Source organism: Calliphora vicina, chromosome 4, assembly GCF_958450345.1.
Source record: "Calliphora vicina chromosome 4, idCalVici1.1, whole genome shotgun sequence".
Lineage (NCBI taxonomy): Eukaryota > Metazoa > Arthropoda > Insecta > Diptera > Calliphoridae > Calliphora > Calliphora vicina.
Genome location: NC_088783.1, coordinates 103,697,193 through 103,717,590, shown reverse-complemented (window position 1 = coordinate 103,717,590; position 20,398 = coordinate 103,697,193). Strand labels below are relative to the sequence as shown.

The 20,398-nt window shown below is 32.5% G+C and overlaps 2 protein-coding genes across 3 annotated transcripts in view; both read right to left on the bottom strand.

Annotated features, from left to right (window-relative positions):
- The window catches only part of Flo2 (flotillin-2), a 503,689-nt gene that overhangs the window by 391,916 nt on the left and 91,375 nt on the right, over positions 1 to 20,398 (bottom strand). The window lies entirely within an intron of this gene.
- LOC135958983 (glucose dehydrogenase [FAD, quinone]-like) lies at positions 12,742 to 15,036 on the bottom strand. The gene has a single exon (XM_065509951.1). It carries the CDS (start codon positions 14,909 to 14,911, stop codon positions 13,058 to 13,060), a length of 1,854 nt encoding a protein of 617 aa, XP_065366023.1. The 5' UTR covers positions 14,912 to 15,036; the 3' UTR covers positions 12,742 to 13,057.

The window sequence follows — 20,398 nt, the reverse complement described above, 5'->3', positions numbered from 1 at the left end:
TTCGTAACAATATGTTTGAATGAGCTTTAGAAAATATATTTCATTAAAACCGGTTAACCGTTTTACAAAAACCGGTTTGTCAAAAAACCGAAAAGTTAAAAAAAACCGAAACCGGTGGAGTTTACAAAGATGAAAAAACCGGTTGACCGGTTTTCGGTTTTGGATGCTATAGTTACTATATTTTGATATCGACTGTGCGATTTGAAAATTTTTGCCCTAAAGTTGAATTTTACATAAACAAAATAAGTGTTTTTTTTGGATGGAACTGGTCCCCTCGGTATCAATAGCTTTAATTTTTTTTTGTCATTTTATTTATGATTATATTTAGTGTAATTTTTAAAAAGTATAAATTCTTAGTACATCTTCTTAGAAATTTTTTAGATAACTTAAAAAGAAAATAAAGTACTTTTTTTCGCAAAAACTAGCAAAAAATCGCATTTTTATAAATTTTTAAATTCAATTGCATATAACTTTGGAGCTAGCCACTATTATTAAACAATCCAATTTTTGTTTGACATATACATTTGTTGTTAGTCCAATAAAAGATAAATGTACAAAATCGGGACCCGCTGCAGTAGGGTGGGTAATATTGTTGAACATTTAATTTTCAAATCTCCTAATATCTCCTAAGTTGTAAGAGATAATTGATAGGTACGACAAGGTGATTCTATATTTGTAATTTTTTTAAATCGGAACACAAACGAAGAAGTTGGATCATTTTAAAAATTGAACATACCCTAGGTGTCCTAATTTGGGGACCCCCGGCCGCAATCAATAAAATATCGTTACCGAAATAATCCAATTTAGCGTTACCGTTCGAAACGATAGCCAACCTTGAGTAAAACATAAAAACAAAAATGTATGTAGATGACAATCAGATTTTAAATGCTAACTACAATTTATCCAGGGAATACCCATGAATTTGTATCATTTACTACAACATACATATTTATTTTATCTAAATAATTTGTAAACAAATTAAATAAAAAAATTCCTTTTTAGGTATGTAATTATTTCAACAATGGGCCTTTATTATAAACCACTACCCACAGTGCACTTTTAGCATGAATTGACGTAATAATTATCAATTATAATTGTAAGTTTTTAATCAAATACAAAATTACAACAAAACACAAATACAACAAAATAAGTTGTTAACATCAAACTTTAATCATTTGTTCAATTCACATAACCCCTTTTATCCATGTATTATTGTATTCAAATACAATACCCAGCAGTTCTAAGAGACTGTCTAGAACTAGTGATTTTATCTGACCTACGTGACTAGTTACTTTAACACGTGCATGTCCTAAGCAGGGGGTCAATTGACCCTTTTGGATTACAATGAGACTGTCTGATAGCAGGTCCAAAATAGTCAAAGTATTGAATTCAAGTAACGGTTAGAGTCAGATATCTTACTAGCTACGTAACGGCTCTACAAACAAAGTCCCCAAACCGCAAATGAATTAAGGCCCCAAAATTTTATATATAAAAAACCAACAACGAAATTTAGTGACTTAGTTCATTTTTTGGGGATTTATTTCATTTCTAAAATTGGGGATTTAATTCATAATGAAATTACTCTGGGTGTATCAAAAACTGGCTTCGCTCAGAAAAGTTGTTTTGCATTACAGGCCTTCGGCCGGGGCGCAAAGGTTCTCTCCTTGAGGTGTATCAGAAACCGGCTTCGACCAGAAAACCCAAGATGAGAAATTAGTATGCGAAGTCGGTCTTTTTTATTTTGTTGGGGATTTATTTCATTTAGTACTTTTGGGTTTTAAGTCATTTGCGGTATGGGGATTTTGTTCATTGGGGACATTGTTCGTAGCGCCTACCTAACTGGTTACTTGATGCTAACTTGATGCGGGTGACCTCAAATAGTCGTTAAAATAGACAGTCCAATAACCGATTGCTTCTCATCAAACCTTCCTCCAACAACTCTCCAATAGATTACTTCTGGTGGGTAAATTAACAACTTTTTACAGTGTAGTACAAATGAAACTTTTAAAGTGACTACACTATAGGTTACTTAGAAACACTAAAGTGACAATTGACTTTACACTGGGTTACATGAGCTGTCAGTTTACTTAAATAAAAAGAATATAAACAGTATGAGAATTATATCAATACAATTTGTATAAAATCAGTTTGTACGAATTGTGGCCCTATGCTCCAACTTGGAACGACGGGAATAAATATAGATATATATATTTTGTACGAATTACTCACAAAGAACTGCAGTACAACATAAACGTTTAAAGTGACTACACTCTAGATTACTGAGAGACATTTAAATGACAATTATCATTACGCAAGATTACCTCGCATGAATAAAGTAACCAATTGTTTTCTCTTAGCACTACAAATAGCACATACGTGTGAAATTACCCAAAATATATCAATTGGAGTTAGTCAAGTCTATTTTTAATTTTATTTCTAGAAAAGCAGTATTCTTCTGAATATTGTTTTTCTTATTTGAGTTTTGACGTTTAAAATACAAAATACATTCGGTGTTGTCATAGAATCACGACAACCCCGATTAATACAATTTACACTGGGTGTTCACAAACAAATAAACATAAAGTGTATTTAATACAAGATACACGATACAGATTGTTGTGAATTAAGCAATTCATTGAGGTGAGGTTTCAATTAAAAGTATAAACTTTAAAACAACAAAGTCAATCGAGAAATAAACAATTAAAAAATACAAATAAATATGTAATTAAACAGGATGATTAAGTAAATAACTACGGTGATTTATGACAAGATGCTTTGTAAAAAAAACAATCGATTAAAATTTTGAATCAAAAATTAATTTTCCAAGTGTGCTACATTTGATAGCGTGAGGTTAGCTGCTGTAAACATTACATCAATTATTTACGGTTAAAAACATTAGTTTTTTTATTACGTCAAACCCCTACAGACTAGCAAATAGTTTTTCAACTGAACAATTTCTTAGAATTTGGAATAACAAGTAAAAAGAAATTTATAGCGAAATTTTAAAATAGTTGCCATGACATCTTTTTAAGAAAATTATGGAAAAATAGGGTTTGGCGATGACATCTTTTAAGCCCCATAGGTCTGCAGGCCTCACTTGGGATTTTTAAAAGCAAACTGAAATACGACTACATTCATCCTTAATTGCAGAGCGGTCAAGATAAAACATATTAAACTAACAACTTTGCTCTTTTTGGGTTAGTTAGTTGTTCAAAACCCGAAACAAATTTTATCGGACCTACTGTGACGTTATATTGTTGGAAAGGTCTTTGAAATGCCTCTCATTTGTATTTGGCTAGCACAATCCACTTTTAACGAACTCATTGCTTTATATTGATCCTTTTTGGGGAACGTATTATAGGAATTGTTTATCAATTAAGCACATATTCTAGATCGATTCTATATGGGACATTTATTTTGATAGATATCTCACTCGCATCCCACTAAGCGACCAAATAGGTCTTCAAGGATAATATATAAGCTTTATTTTAAGACAAAAAGGTCCCATTTAAAAAAAAGTTAAAAAGGTTTTTGATTTCGGTAAAAAAATATTAAATTTTTTTTAAATACACTAGTTTACAAGGTTTTTGCTCATGAATTGAAACATATGGGGATTTGAGTATTTAGGTCTTCTAACTTCGGAAAAAATATTTTAAAAAATCCTGGACGTCAAACTTTTCAGATATTTATTAAAAACGAAACATATAGAAATGTACATTAAATTAGAACAAACAAATTAAAAGTGAAGTGTTTTAGTCCTCTTTTTATAATTATTTTCATTTGTCTCCCTTACGACAATCCAACAGTAGTCTCCTAGCATATTCTGATCCCAAAAACCTTGATAATTCCCCTCGATAAACTTCAAATCTTGATGGAAACGCTCTCCATGTTCGTCACTCATGTGTCCGAGGCTTTCCGGGGAAAAATTCACATAAGAATGTAAAAAGTGAAATTCGAGGGACATATTTACACCCATCAGTACAAAATTGTGTATAAAATTCGCAACAATATCTCTGCAATTTTGAATTTTCTTATTCCCCAAAAATTCTTGAACAACAAGTTAAAAAGAATTACATACTGCTTTTTCAACATCGGTTAATAGACATTCAAATTTGGTATCACCCAAAATTTTTCTTATTTGAGGACCCACAAATATCTCTTCTTTTAATTTTTCCTAAGAAAGACTCGGGAACACGCTGCATAAATATTGAAATGCTGGTTTTGTCTTATCTAAAGCTTTTACGAAATTTTTTAATGTAAATAAGTAGTTTGCAGTGTTTGTGTTATAGGAAAACCTCGATTTGACTGAATTATTTTTCCGCAAATAAAACAAAAATTGTCAGGGTTTATTTTACACTTTCTATAAGACATTTTAAAATAGTTTTTGCTTTAGAGTTTTGTATTTAATAGCGATTTATTAACGTTTATATACAGGAAATATGTACTTTTAAACAGTATTTATTTTTGTTCCGTTAATTTTTTTTGGAATTTGTCAAAAAAATACAACTCTGAAAGTATCTAGTAGCTTCGCCAGAGTGTTGAGTACACAAAAACGATGGAAGTACTTAATTACCACAATTCGGTAAAAATAAAAATAAAATAAAAAAAATAAAAATCCATATATCTCAAAATTTTGACGTATAGGTGGGAAACAAAAAATGGTCAATTGATTAGCGTCCCTAGATCTTCTCAAAAATATAAGTTTCATTCCATGAGCAAACAAAAATGTTTGATTTGTAAACTAGTGATATTTTTTGTTTTTTAAATATTTTTTTAGATAGATTGAAGAAAGAGCTATCTAAACTATTTGGGACACATTTTGCTAAGAACAGTAGGTAATAAGTAACATGGTTAAGAAAAAACACCTGCTTGGCCAGAATGTAAAATTTTGCCCCCTCTAACTCAAAGAGTTCTCGACCGATCTTGTTGAAAAATTGTGTCTGAGTTACTATCTAATCGGAAGACATCGATTTCAAAAGTTGGTTCACTTGACATGAAATGCCCCATATATAAAACACTAACTATTCTTATCTTAAAAATAACATTTCCAATTCGTATTTATTCAATTGTAGGACTAGTATATTGAAGTTTGCTATAATGAGACAATCCATTGACAATTCGCTTAATCAGGATCATGTGACATAAATGACTCGGATGTATGTCAAAAGATCCTGTATCCATGATGTTCCAGTTCACTGTGATGCCCGCTAAGATAATCACATTTTGAAATATGATAATTCTCTCCGTGTGATCTTTTTACTATTTACATGGAGTATAACTCTAGTGTATATGTCAGTGCTTTACATAATATTTATGAGCTACTTGACATTAACTCCCTCTCCTGTACGCGGTCGAGTACGTAAAGGGTGTTTAATCGCAAAATTGAGTTCAACGACGAGGCTGCATATGGAGTGCGACCAATCTACAACAGACCCTACAGACTCCATTACATCCAGAATTATGCACCATTTGATGAGGCTTACACGTTGGTGGCATTATCGGACCCTATTTCTTCAAAAAAAATGTCTTCCCTTTTTCCTTTAAACATTTTTCCTATTCAAATTCAATGTTGAAAATAGGAAAAGGAAAAAAAACTCCCGCGGATTTTTTAATCATAATTGAGCTGAATGGAGACCGTTACCGCACCATGATCAATGATTTTAATACCCTTCACCTTCGTGAGAAGGGCATATATTAGTTTGTCATTCCGTCCCTATAAAGTATATATATTCTGGATCCTTATAGATAGCGGAGTCGATGAAGCCAGGTCCGTCTGTCTGTCCGTTGAAATCAACTTTCCGAAGCCCCCAAATAACTTACATACACGATACATGAATACATCAATATCTCCGGAATTCTTCCGGCTCGGTTGCTATTTAAAATCACGAAAATCGGTCCACAAATGGCTGAGATATAAGGAAAACACCAGGACAACATCGATTTTGGACCTATTTTTGACCTAAATCTGGATTACTAAGTCATTAATATAGACAATATGGATATCTAATGATAGATATTTCAAAGACCTTTGCAACGACGTATATAAAACCACAGTAAGGACCAACAATGGAGCAAAATTGGAAAAAATATTTTTTAACCCAATTTTTTTTTTTCGTCAAATACTAAAAAAAATTTAAAAAACAAAAAAAAATTTAAAATTAAAAAAAAAAAAAAAAATTTAAATAAAAAATTAAAAAAAACAAATCGAAAAATTTTTTCCCAACAAAAATAAAAAAAAAAATTATTTTGAAGTATAATTTGATAAAGGATATAAAAGATTCGGCACAGCCGAATATAGCTCTCTTACTTGTTTGAAATGGATGAAATTGATCCGGACGAGATGTGGTTTCAACAGGATAGCGCTACTTGCCATAAGGTGACCGCAACCATCGATTTATTGAAATACAAATTTGGCTATAACATGATTTCGAGAAATGTACCTTTCAATTGGCCACCAAGATCGTGAGACATGACACCTCTCGATTATTTCCTGTGGGGTCACGTGAAGTCACGGGTTTATGCTGATAAACCAGCAACAATTGACGCCTTGATGGCCAATATTGTTCGTGTTATTCGTGACATACGACCTGCAATGCTGGAAAAAGTTGCCCAAAGTCCAGAATGCGCTTCGTCAAGAACAGCCGAGGCCATATGCCCGAAATAATTTTCAAATGTTAATGCCATCTTTCGAATAACTAAAGTCTTGATTAAAATTTACAATTTCGACCTTAAAAAACGCCCTTTACTTATGGTTTGCAGAAAGGTAATTGATTCAAGCATGCACACAGTTTAGTTTGTATTTCACTAACTTCTTCTTCTTCGTATCAAATCACCATGTCCGTCTCTATGTTGAAATCAGCTTGCTGAAGCCCCCAAATAATTTACATACTCGATTGTTGGTAGAGTCCAACTTATATTTCCATTTAAATTAGAGAAAATCAGCCCCCAAATGACTGTGATAAATGTAAAATTTTCACCAGAAATTAGTGACAAGTATATAAGATTCGGCACATCCGAATATAGCAATCTTGCCTGTTTTTTAAACATAGCTGACAGTATTTGGCTTTAGTTGGGGAGCATCATGACTTTAAGCTACCGTAAGTCTGCCATTTTCCAAACGATTTTTACAAATTTAAAACTTAAGGGCCAACTATAATATGCATACACTAGCTTAAGTCAGCTTAAGCAACTGTGCGAATACATATAAAATGTATGTGACAAACTATAATGTACTTAAGAGAGTTTCGTTAAGTTTCGTCAAATTTTATTTGCTTAAGCAAAGTGCGAAGCTGGTCGCACATTCCGTACGGAATCAGCTGTTTGTTTATTTATACAAAGAAAATAGAAAACTAAATGAAAAGGATGAAGGAAATTAATTTATTTAGATAAAATAATAAGAAATACGTATTTTTTTAATTGCATGTTGCACATAAATGTGCAAATGGAGATAAATTGTTTTGAATGCACGTAAGTACATTATAGCCACCTAAAAGTTTCTTCGGATTTTCTTAAGCATTTCGGTTTTGACATTACCTTAAGCTAGCTTATACATATTATAGTTGGGCCTTTAAAGTTAAAAACTTGCCGTTCGGAATTTTTGTTTTATTAGAAATAAGGCTGCTATTTTAATATTTAATATAGAGGTAGAGGTAGTAGCATTTTTGTAATAAAATAATGAACGGATATCTTTTTAAAACTATATTTAAAATTAATTTCAAGCTATAAATTATATTGTTTTAAACTTCTATAAGAAGCTCCCCCTTTCAAGTAATTTTTTAAAACAACATTGAATTCTTTAGAAACAATGCCAACAACTAAATGGTCAGTCGGTAAGTTTTTACTAATTGTGTTCTAATCGCTCAAGAAATTAATCATTCATTCATTCACCAAACAAAACATGTCAAAATAAATGACATTCAAGCTGCACTGAACATGCTTGAAAAGCCCCCAAAAACTTCATTCTTTCGAAATAATTGCGAGTTGTATTGTAATAACTAACATGAGTTGCCTGACGCTCTAAACTCCAGTCAAGGTAAATGTTAAATATTTATTTTATGTTGCAAATTACATTTGCGATTCTTGTATTTCTGTTTTGTTTTTACAAATGATGGAGCAGCTGTATACAGAACATGCCTTAACTAACGGTTTTAAAAGCTTTTCTTGTTTACAAAAGCTTTATCTTTTACAGTTTTAAATCGTATATACAAATTTGTGGGTCTTTTAATAGTTTTTCCATAAATGAAAACAAATTGTTATTTACTTGTAGCTAAATATTTATGTACATACAAGTTTGTATATTTTATGACATACAAGTAAGCTGTGGTTGTCTTTGACCGAGTTTTTCTTTAGTCAGGTCTATTAAGAAAATTACTTGTACTCTGCTGCTGGTGTTCAGTATTATTTATTTATTCTCTTGTTTGGCTGCTGAAAACTTAAAATATATTATGATGGCAGAATAAAGCGGCTGAATAAATACAACTACAAGTTTAAAAATGTTTAGCAATACAACGTTTTAGCTCATTTGAAGTTATTGACACTGATGCTTGAAACTTTATTAAATTCAAATTGTGCAATTGCAGCACAGTTTCAGGTGAATGGAACGTTAGATAAATAAATTAATAAATTTGAAAATCTGTTGTGGTATGAAACTTGAGCACATAAGTATATTTATGTAGTATTTCCACGTTTAATAAGGCAACTTTTTTACTTTTGGATTCTTTTCCTGATTTCAATACTTGAAATATTTTTTGTAATACATGTTAGAATTTAACGCGCAACTACAAAATAAATCGATTGACAGTAACTGTCAATATTTTAAGTTATTTTTACAAGAGCTGGTCTTGTCAAAACGAGGTCCCTTCGACTGTACATGGTTGTTCGCACGCAATGAACTACCACGTAAACTAACCAACAATAAAGATCGAGGTTATCCCGCTTTTTCTTTTTATATATATAATTTCCGATATATTGATGTATGAATCATGTATGTAAGTTATTTGGTGGTACGGAAAGTTGATTTCAACATACAGACGGACATGGTTATATCGACTTGGCTATCTATAACAATCCAGAATATATGAGGAGCCGCAGAACAAAAAGTACTTTTTCGATTTTTTTTTACAAATTGGTTTTTTGGTTTTTTTTATAATATTTGAGTTGAAATCTTCTAGAAAAAATTCATTTTCTAAAATTTTTAAATGTGCAAAAAAGTACCATTTGTTCTGCAGCTCCTCATATAACTTTATGGGGTCGCAAATGAAAAATGTAGAAATTTCAAACGGAATGACAAACTTATATATACACTTACCACTCATGGTGAAGAGTATAAAAATATTTATTTATACACAGAAAAAAGAAATTCATAATTGGAATGAATTTTGTAATAAATATTATTAATCGAACTTGACTTTTTTTTCCCAAACTTTTTTCATTCAGAATAAGAACATGTTCATAAATATTATAAAATTGTTCATGACGGATATTTTTGCTTTTTTTGCATAAATTTAATAATATTTTATAATAAATTGCATTATAATTGCATTATCTAATGAATTAATTCAAAACTATTTGCATAATAGCCATATATTGCCTAATATTTTAAGATGAATCAACAATATCTGAAAATTAAAAACAACATAATAAAAAACATAATAAAATATAAATAAACATTAAGCATATCATCCCATTAAAAAAAATTAATCATTTTCGCGCATATTGGCTCATTTTATAGCTGAAAATCATAAAAATAAATAAAAAAATGTTCAAGGAAAATTTCAAACATTTTTCAACAACATACAAATACCCAGCAAAAAATAATGGAAGTGCATCTTTACATATGACATTTTAATCACATCTAAAGTTGCAAATGAATCTTTTCTACCTCTGAAGATGTGATTTTAAATATGGGTATTTGACACTGAATTATAAATATTTCGTTGATGTAATTGTTTCCTACATTTTTTGAATTTTATAAAATTTATTAAAACCTGTAAAAATTGGTATACAAACAATTTTTACATTTTTTAATCATTAAAATTAATCAACCATTGTTTCATAAATTTTATAACTACATTAAAATCAATTCATAAATGCTCAATTACATCACTTTTTTTCTATTATTTATATTTCCATCCAAGATGCCAAAAAATATAGGTATCCACTACCTACATTAAAATAACACCTTAAAATCGAAATTTAATCGCATCGAAAGCATTAAGTAAAAAGTTGTCAAAAATGAACAACATCCCTCCAATGACAAGCTAATGTAAAATTCATAGCTTTTTCACCAAAATTGGAAGTACATCAAGCATGCTATTTGTTGTGAAAATTCTGCATCTTCTTCCTCACTTTTTTTGCTGGGTATAAATGAAATTGAAATTATATTTTTCAAGCCTTCTAGATTTAATTTGAAAACACAAAATATGAACAAAATCTTAATATTTAAGAAATTATTTATAAATGTTATGAATTGAAATCAATGAAATGAAATCATAATATTTATGTTGAAACTTTTTTCTGTGTATAAAGAAAACAAAAAAAAATAATTTTAAAATTTGTATATTGACTAAATTTTGGGATAATCCAGCTCAAAGCGGACAACGGCCTATAGCTCAATAACACAATATTTTTTCCAATTCTAAAAAAAAAGACTTTCTTCTATTTATACTCTTGCTAAGTTTCATTTAGTTTAATAGTTATGAACCAAAATTTAATATTAAACTAGTTAGTACCCTACACCACCATAGTGGGGAGGATATAATGCGTTTGTGCAGATGTTTGTAACGCCCAAAAATATTAGTCTAACACCCACCTTAAAATATACCGATCGACTTAGAATCATTTTCTGAGTCGATTAAACGATGTCCGTCCGTCCGTCTGGCTGGCTGGCTGGTCGGCTGGCTGTAAATTAAAACCTTGTGCGCAGAGTACAGGTCGCAATTTTGAAGACATTTCGATCAAATTTGGTACATATTATTTTTTCGGCCCAAGGACGAAGCCTATTGAAACTGGCTGAAATCGGTACATTATTTCACCTAGCCCCCATACAAATGTTCTTCCGAAATTGGACTTTATCGGTCATAAATGTTTAATTTATATATGTATCTCCACAAATTCCGCTCCAAATAATTTCTATATCTACAAAATTCATGTCACCAAATTTTGTTACGATCGGTCCATAATTAGTCATAGCTCCCATATAGACCCGCTTCCAAAAATCACTTTAACGTGCATAAATCGCTTAAAAATGTTGGTATACAAAAAAAATTCAACATAGTTAACTTTAATATAGACATAAATCACCTAATTTCATGGTGATCGGTCCATAATTGGTCATAGCTCCCATATAAGGCCCACTTCCGAAAATCACTCAAAAATATATGCCCTTTTACTTGGTGTAGGGTAATATATGGTCGGGCTTGACCGACCATACTTTCTTACTTGTTTTTCAATACAGTACTGATTGGGCTGATTACACAGTAAGCTGCTTCAATTAAAATGCAGTATATGCAAATAATATTGAGTATGATCTAGTCATTTAAAGAAATAATTTTGAAATCACCCTGTTTAAATACAAGGAGAGTTACAGGGCACCAAAAATTGCGGTACTTATAAGTACCGTCAGACAGGATAGGCTAAAAGTGCTTTCGGTGGAAGCCATTCCAGCGGGAAAAATATGCAGTAAAGAGGTACATATTCCTAAAGGCCTTATTTTGCAAACATTTTTTACATTCTTCAGGTTTCATGTGACGGTTTATATAAATATAATAAAAAGAGTAAAAACTAGTAAGAGAGCTATATTCGGCTGTGCCGAATCTTATATACCCTTCACCAAATTATACTTCAAAATAAAAATTTTAAATATTTATAGGTGAACAATATTTATATTTGTTTTCCAAAGTTGTATTTTTAATTTTTTTCGATTTTTTTTTTTTTTTTTCAAATTTTTGAATATTTAGCGAAAAAAACTTTTGGTGAAAAAAAAAATTCGGATTAAAATATATTTTTGTTCTGATTTGACCCATTGTAGGTCCAACTTATGTACGTCGTTGCAAAGGTCTTTGAAATATCTATCATTAGATATCCATATTGTCTATATTAATGACTTAGTATTTCCTAAACATTCGAAATACATTCCTAGTGGATCTATATGGGAAGAGAGGAACCCACTTTAAGTTTTTATTGTTTATGGCCTAAGTTTTTTTAAATAGCGGAGTAAGTGAAGCGACGTCAGTCTGTTCCCTGAAATATGTTAGATAACTTACGCAACGAATGCCAGTAATTTTTATACCCTTCACCTTCGTGAGAAGGGTTAAAATCGGAAAAAAAAATAGTAACTGATATTGAAAATCGGTGCATAAAAAGGCTGAGATACGTCTAGCATGTTTGTGTGTATCTACATCCTAAATAGACTAGTAAAATAACTAGTGCTATTAGCTGTAGCGAGTGGTGCTTTATAGCTATTTAAAGCTTCAAGTTTAAAGTCTCTGAAAACTTTTATCAATCTACATACAATTATTACGCATTATTACTCCCCCTCTTAGAATCTAAAAATATATGCGCAAAAGCAGCCTTTTCTTACCATTTATTTTTGCAATTGCAATCTATTTATGCAAATTCCACATTTTAATTACCACATTTTGACCCACTTCATAAAAAATTAAATAGGCAGTCGCTTAATGGATGAAGTACAAATAAATGCAATACAAATTTTAATTATTAAATCAATTAAATACAAAACAATTTACAAAAAACGAGTTTTATTTTCTTTTAATATTCTAAATTTAAATATCACATTTATTTTATAATTAGTATGTAATTTATTTACTTTGAGTATTTATCTACAGTTTTTTAAATATTTTTTCTATTAAACGAATAACTAAATTCTTTGTATTTAGTTAGAAATGATATCATGTTCTACAACAAACAATAATTTATAAATTTAATAGATAATTCATTAATTAATTACATAAATATTAGTATTAATTGTACCTTATCATCCATCATTAATATATATAATAAATAAAACATCTTTTTACACCTGAGTTTCCGATTTCATTCAAATAAAACCATGATCTTGTTTGATCATATCGGCCGCTTTTTCGGCTATCATGAACACAGGACCATTAGGATGGCCAGCTATAATTTTGGGCATTATACTGGCATCAGCTACACGTAAATTCTTAATACCGTAAACTTTCAGGCGAGGATCTACGACTGCGGCTTTATCAGTTTTGGGGCCCATTTTGGCGGTACCCGAGTAGTGATAGATGGTGAAAGTCAGGTGTCTAACATAGCACTCCAAATAGGCTCTGGATTTTAGATTGCCATATTTGCGACAGGCGGGTATTGTAGCTTGTGACAATCTGGCATTGATTTTCTTAAAGGCTGGCCTGTTCATTAGATCTATGGTTTTCAATACACCTCTCACTACAATGTCTAAATCATAAGGATCGGCCATATAGTTGGGATAGATCAAGGGATATTTGTGAGGATCACTGCTGCGTAAAGATATTCTGCCGCGACTGCGAGGCTGCAAGATCATGGGGAATATCACAAAAGCATTGGCTTCTTTTTTAATAATATCCCCATACAACTCATTATAAATGTCACGCTTTAATCCCAGAGCTGGTATGGTAGCGGGATTTGTATCTATTCCACCACTAATAAGAAATAGTTCCATATCGGGCCAGCCATCTTCAACGTCAGGATGATCGAGATCGTAAAAAGCTATGGCCTCTACACCTCCAGGCGTACCAAATTGGCCGGTATTGCGTCCAAAATCCAAAATATTATTAACATCAAAGAAATCCGTCAAATGCAAACTGGTGGTATTGGTGAGAAAGGTAACAAAAGGAGCAAAATGATCTTGTAAATTGTAGCCCACCGCCAAATCCTGTAAAGGCTTAATGCCCATTTCTCTCAAATGTTTGGCTGGTCCTATGCCCGATAACATCAGCAACTGGGGAGTGTTTATGGCTCCAGCCGACACTATTACCTCCTTGCGTGCCAACACCTGATACGATCTACCCTGAGATTCAAATATTACCCCATAAGCCGTTTTAGTTTGAGGATCTATTAGTATTTTGGTAACCAAAGCATATTTGCGTACATGTAAATTAGGTCTTTTACCCTTTAACGGATACAAATAGGCTCTATTAGAACTCCATCTGATGGCATTGTAAGTGGTACTCTGCAAATAGGATACACCCTGTTGTATGCGGCCATTATAATCACGGCGCTTGAGACCATCTTCCTGCAAAGCTTTAACAAAAGCATGGGCTATAGGACTTTTCCAATCTGTATAGGAAACTCTAACCGGTCCCTTACGACCCACATAGTCGCTATCCGCATCGGGAACTGTAGAACCTTCATATTTTTTAAAGTAAGGCAAAACATCTCTATAACTCCAGCCCTCATTACCCAGCTCAGCCCATTTATCATAGTCACGACGATTGGCTCGTGTATACATCATGTAATTCAACACCGAAGAACCACCCATGACTTTGCCGCGTGGAAAGTTGCAACGATTGTTGGTGACACCCAAACAATATCGGTCTGATGTCTGGGCTCTATAACGCCAGTTAATTTCAGGACTTAATTGCAAGAAATGTGCCATGGCCGGTATATCCATGGCCAGTGTTTCCGGTCCTCCGGCCTCCAGCAATAAAACTCTCCATTTCGGGTTCTCCGACAAGCGGGCCGCCAAGGCACAACCGGCTGTGCCTGCACCCACAATTATAAAATCATATTCCTTTAACAATTTCACTTCATTATCTTTCATCTCCAAATTCAAATCACTTTGTCCGCGCCGCAAAAAGTCCAAAGCGAACAAGGCCACGTTTGATTGCTGCGCGGCAATGCAGCGTAAACATAATATAAATAATAAAAGTTTTTGCAAACCGTGATTCATGTTCGCATTCGAATGTATTCTTTAACGAAATCACAAGTTTTTGTTTTTAATTCAAAACTTTTTTTCCACAAACTTTTCAAGCGATGTTGAGGAGGTCTTTACTTTCTCGCGTTTCGAACTTAACTGTTTTTACTGCTTTAGAATCAAAGTGCCTTTTCTTTATTCTGAATACATTTATAAAATTTTCTAACGTTCTTTTTGTTGTCCATTATTTATTTGTTTTTATTATTGTTGTTGTTGTTTTAATCATATGTTTTATTAAAAAAAATAAAAATAAATATCATATATCTTAACTAGAAATGAAATGGGCTATTGATATTTAAATGATGATTATAAAAGTTTGTAAATTTTGTGAAATTATTGACTCAACGAATAAAGACCTAAAAGACATTTTTAATTTTGGCAAATTAATGTTTACAAGTTTACTTAGGAGGAATGATTTTTATTTTAAATTAAATCACGTTCTCTTCCTCGATTTGATCAACAAGAAAGAACTAAATTTTAGCAGGACGAATAGTTCGATTTGACCTAACCGAGTGCGATGTTGAGCTTAAAGATCGTGACACAGAATTGGTAGTGGACTACATTAATGATCGTCGTCTTTATACTCTGAATTAGTCTACTAAGGCCATGAATGAGCGATTCAATCCAGACTATGTCGGTTAACGACAAGAGCTACAAAGCCTACATAAATAATTTCAAAAATGTAAGATATAAACTGTAAGATTGAATCGCTTAAAGAAGAATATAGTCAAAGCCATTCGTGAGATATAGCCAGAAACCAATTTTTTTTCTTCTTGGACCAGCACTCAGGGGATGACCCCTACTCATGCAACTAGGAAAATAGGTTATGGGAGGGAGGAAAGAGGGAGTAGTGGTTGTGAACATTCGATTAGAACTTTCCAATGTTGAAAATGACAGGAAAGACTTCAGCGGGAAGTTTGTTCCAAAATGGACAGTACGGGTAAAGAACGAATTTCCCTATAGTGTGATGTGCGGTCTACTTTCCAATTTTTTGAAAAAAATTTGAGATATAGTTTTCATCAGATCAGAAATGTTGCAAACTAACTTTAGTAATAACGGTCTTGACGATGATAATTAGGTATCTCGGATCTGAGATTTTACTCCGTTGGACTTTTTTATGGAATGCCAGGAGCGGTAATGCGGAAGATATGATTCGCTTAAAGGAGAATATAGTCGTGAGATATAGCCAGAAACAAGATTATTGGACCAGCACTCAGGGGATGATCCCTACTCATGCAAAGCATTGTGTTGGAACTAGAAAAATAGGTTATGGGAGGGAGGAAAGAGGGAATAGGGTTTGTTGAAAATGACAGGAAAGACTTCAACGGGATCTCGGATCTGAGATTTTACTCCGTTGGACTTTTATATGGAATGCCATTAAAGAGAGTGGCAATACGGAAGATATTGAATCGCTTAAAAGAGAATACAGTCAAAGCCATTCGTGACATATAGCCGGAAGCCAGATTTGTCTTCTTCTTAGACCAGCACTCAGGGGATGACCCCTACTCATGCAAAGCATTGTGTTGGAACTAGAAAATATGTTATGGGAGTGAGGAAAGAGGGAGTAGTGGTTGTGAACATTCGATTTGAAAATGACAGGAAAGACTTCAGCGGAAAGTTTGTGCCACATACGGAAAGTGTTGCTAAAGAACCAATTTTCCCTGTAGTGTGGTGTCCGGTCCACTTGCAAATCGACCATAAATGTGTTCTTGATGAAAAACTTGTATTACATACAAATTTTCGGGCATCAGGAACAAGTTCCTTTATTTCATCAGAATACATTCCATTTTAGTACCGATAGAACAGTGAAACGCAGCCCACATTCCGCAGGTGCTAAAGCGAATCAATAAGTTTAGGTACCCTAGTGCCACCTTCGCGCTCTCCTGTACGCTCGAAAATATGGGAGTTGTATTCAATTGTCGGTCGGATATAGGTGGTGTAAATAGTGAGAAGATCAGATGGAATAAAGTAATTCCTACGCCATTTCAAAAAACCGAGACGCTTGAATGCTTCTTACGACACTTGAAAAATGTATTTAGACCAACGGACATCACATTGTATTTTCATGCCGAGAACATCAAAAGCGTCTGATTCCACAATATTTACACCAACCCTAAATACAAATGATGCAACATAGTCTATCGTTCGTTTTTTGTGTCATCTTGCGAGCTTTGAAAGAGACCCTATTCGCATGACCTCATTCAGAGATTGTCACAAGGTCCCGATTAAGTTAATCATTCATATTTTGACTCCTTGCCCCAATCGTTTAGAAAAATAAGAAATAGAGTAGGAGAATGAACGGAGCCTTGCGGTACCCTTGAATTTATCTTTAAAAACTCGTATAGTGCGATCTCTGAGAAAGCTCTATATAAATCGAGAGAAGTTATTACCGGCACCAAAAGCAAAAAGTTTTGATAAAAGTGCACCATGCCACATCTATCGACCGCCTTGAAGATATCAAGAGCCACCACTTTACTTTCGGCAAAACGGTGAAAGAAGTGCTGTGTCTCAAGCCAGTCCCATAATCATAATCGCTAATGGTTCTCGAATCTTCGAGAATGAAGATTTAACCACCACATACTGAGCAACTGAATAGTCCTACTGAAATGTTTTTAGACAGTAATATATGAAGATATAAAAGCTTTATATAAGAATTGCTGAATTGAAATCGTTGTAACTTTAAAGCTTTTGGAGATAATCCAGCATTATCAAAGCTTTCTTATTATGAATAACATAAAGCGATCCAATAAAAGGAAATTTAAGAAAAATCTGGTGATTAATTGAATTTATTTCAATGATTTAAGGTAGTATTGGTCTATCTAAAAGAATTCCTGAATGATATCAATGTAACGAGAAAGCTTTTGGAGATAATCGAGAATTATAAAAGCATTCTTATTACAAATAATAAAAATCAATCACTAAATTGAATTTATTTTAATGAAATACAGTTGAATTTTTTTAAAATATTAAAAATGTTTCTATTAAAAAAAAATTAAATACTCGTATTATTCAAAGTTTTAAAACTAACCAGTTTTCTTTTGCATTAACAAGTTCAATGAACTTCATTAAAATATTACTACAAAATGTCTTTTAAGACCTTTTTCAGACAAACACAAATTCGCAATAAAAACAAAAATTTATTCTTAAAATTTAATCATATTCAATGGATTCGTGGATTCACGTATTCAAATGAAAGCAGCGTTTAGAAATCTGTCACAGGCCATCATCATCTCTGCCTCAACAAAGACACAGACGTAACGTATGTATAATTATTTTAACTGATTATAAACTACAGTCAGGTTAATTTGTTGTTTTGTGTTTTTTTTTATTTCTTAATTTTGAGACTCCCTTTCATTGTTAATAACAAAAAAAATAAAATAAAAACAAATAATTTAACGCTACTCACTGCTAGTAATTAATATTTAGTCTGTAAAAAGATTTGCTTTTGTATTGTTTTGTATTATTTGGCATTGTTTTTGTTTATTATTATTTTTTTGCATTTCACGATCTTATAAAAAAAAATGTGGTTAATGACGCGTATTAACAAGTTTCCTCGGTCAAGCGTCATATTGTATTCTGATCTTAATTGTTTTTTTCTCACTCTGATTTATGATTAATTTTTAATCGTAGGGAAAATTTGCCTAAATAATTGCTAAAACAAATATGTTAATATGTAATTTAAGAGCTACTAAATATATTATTAACAATCTCATGCTCGATCTATAATTAAATAAGTAAGTAATTCATGGAAGATTTGCTAAACTTTGATTTTAAATGAACTAAACTAATTTAAGTATATTTAATATATCTCAGTATAAGTATTAGTGTCAGTCTTTGTATAAAACATAAAAAGCATCTGGAGTAGATGGCAGTATACCAGCTGATCTTTAAGCATCTTTAGATCAAATCTGCGTTCATCACATCAATATGGACTATAGCTGGCATCGAAGAGATTCGAATTAATTTAAATTTGCGCTTAATTCACTAAAATCTTAATTCGGAATTAAAAACTATCCACCCTTCAGTCCATTCATTTTCTGAGGGGGACCTTGTATGGGGACTATAGACAAATGTTGCCCGATTTTTTCCCATAGTTTACAGTATAATTTCAGGTATTTATTTCAGGATTGATATATGATCAACAAAAAGTATTTCGGGAGGACATTTGTATGTTGGCTAGGTCAAATCATGGACAGAGACCTGCGTCGAACGGCTAATAGCCGGCTAAGCCGAGCCGACAATAATTTTTGATAGCCGCCGCCGCTAAAATTGGCTAACTACAAGCCGCCGATTTGTTTTAATTTTGTGCTTATAGTTTATAGATTTTAGAGTTTTTGGAATATAAGTTAAATTTTTAAATTAAACACATCATATAGGCTTGGTTTTCCGCTCTCCTTTTGTCATAATTTGTTAGTTTTCATTATACGGCATAAGGTTTTATAATCGTTCCAATTTAAATGGGGTCACTGTGAAACGAGTTCTATTTATTCATGACAACTATGATCTGGTTAATGAAATAATTCTAATAAATTTATGTACCAAAACATTTTAATTATTTTGCATTCATAAAATATTTTATTATATAAATATACTTAAGCTGGCCACAGACGTAATGATTTGTTCGCCTGATTTGTGATTGAAAATTTTCAATTACTTGTGATTTTGTTCGCGCACAGCCCCATTAACAAGTCGAACACGAACAAATCGCACTCACAAATCACCCGTGTGTGGGCAGCTGTAGCCGAACAAAAAAAGGCTAGCTGATTAATTTTCGGCTTAGAGACGGTTTCAGCCGCCGCCGCCTAATTTGTCATTAGCCGCCGACGCCGATCAAAATGGTCGGCGCACGTCTCTGATCATGGACCGATATTATCCATTTTCCATACCAAACAAATTGTGTTTGTGGATAATTTCACAAATAAAATTCCTTTCGTTTGGGCCCTATCATGTTTTCAACAGACAGACGGATGGACATAGTTAGATAGTCTTAGAATCTTATGAGGACCCCGAATATTTAAACTTTTGAGGGTCTGTGATGAATATTTCGATGAGTCATAAACAGAATTACAAAATCAGTACTAATTTATGCAAAATATTATCAGGATTGGGGTATAATCAACAAATTTATGAGTGCTCAAACAGTATTCCGGGGGACATTTGTATGGGGGCTAGGTGAAATTATGGACCAATATTGCCCAAACCTTATCAACAGAGAGTATTTATTGAGAATTTCAGCTAGCTAGCTCCTCTCGTTTGGGCACTATCGTGTTTTCACCAGACAGACAGAGAGACGGACAAAGCTAGATCATTTTAGAATCTTATGAGGACCTAGATATTTCGATGTGTTACAGACGGAATCACAAAATCATTATACCATTTTTTGATGGTGGATCTGTACAACAATGGAATTTAGTTCAAACGCCTTGTACATAAAAGCATAACGTGAAACCGAGATCAGTGATT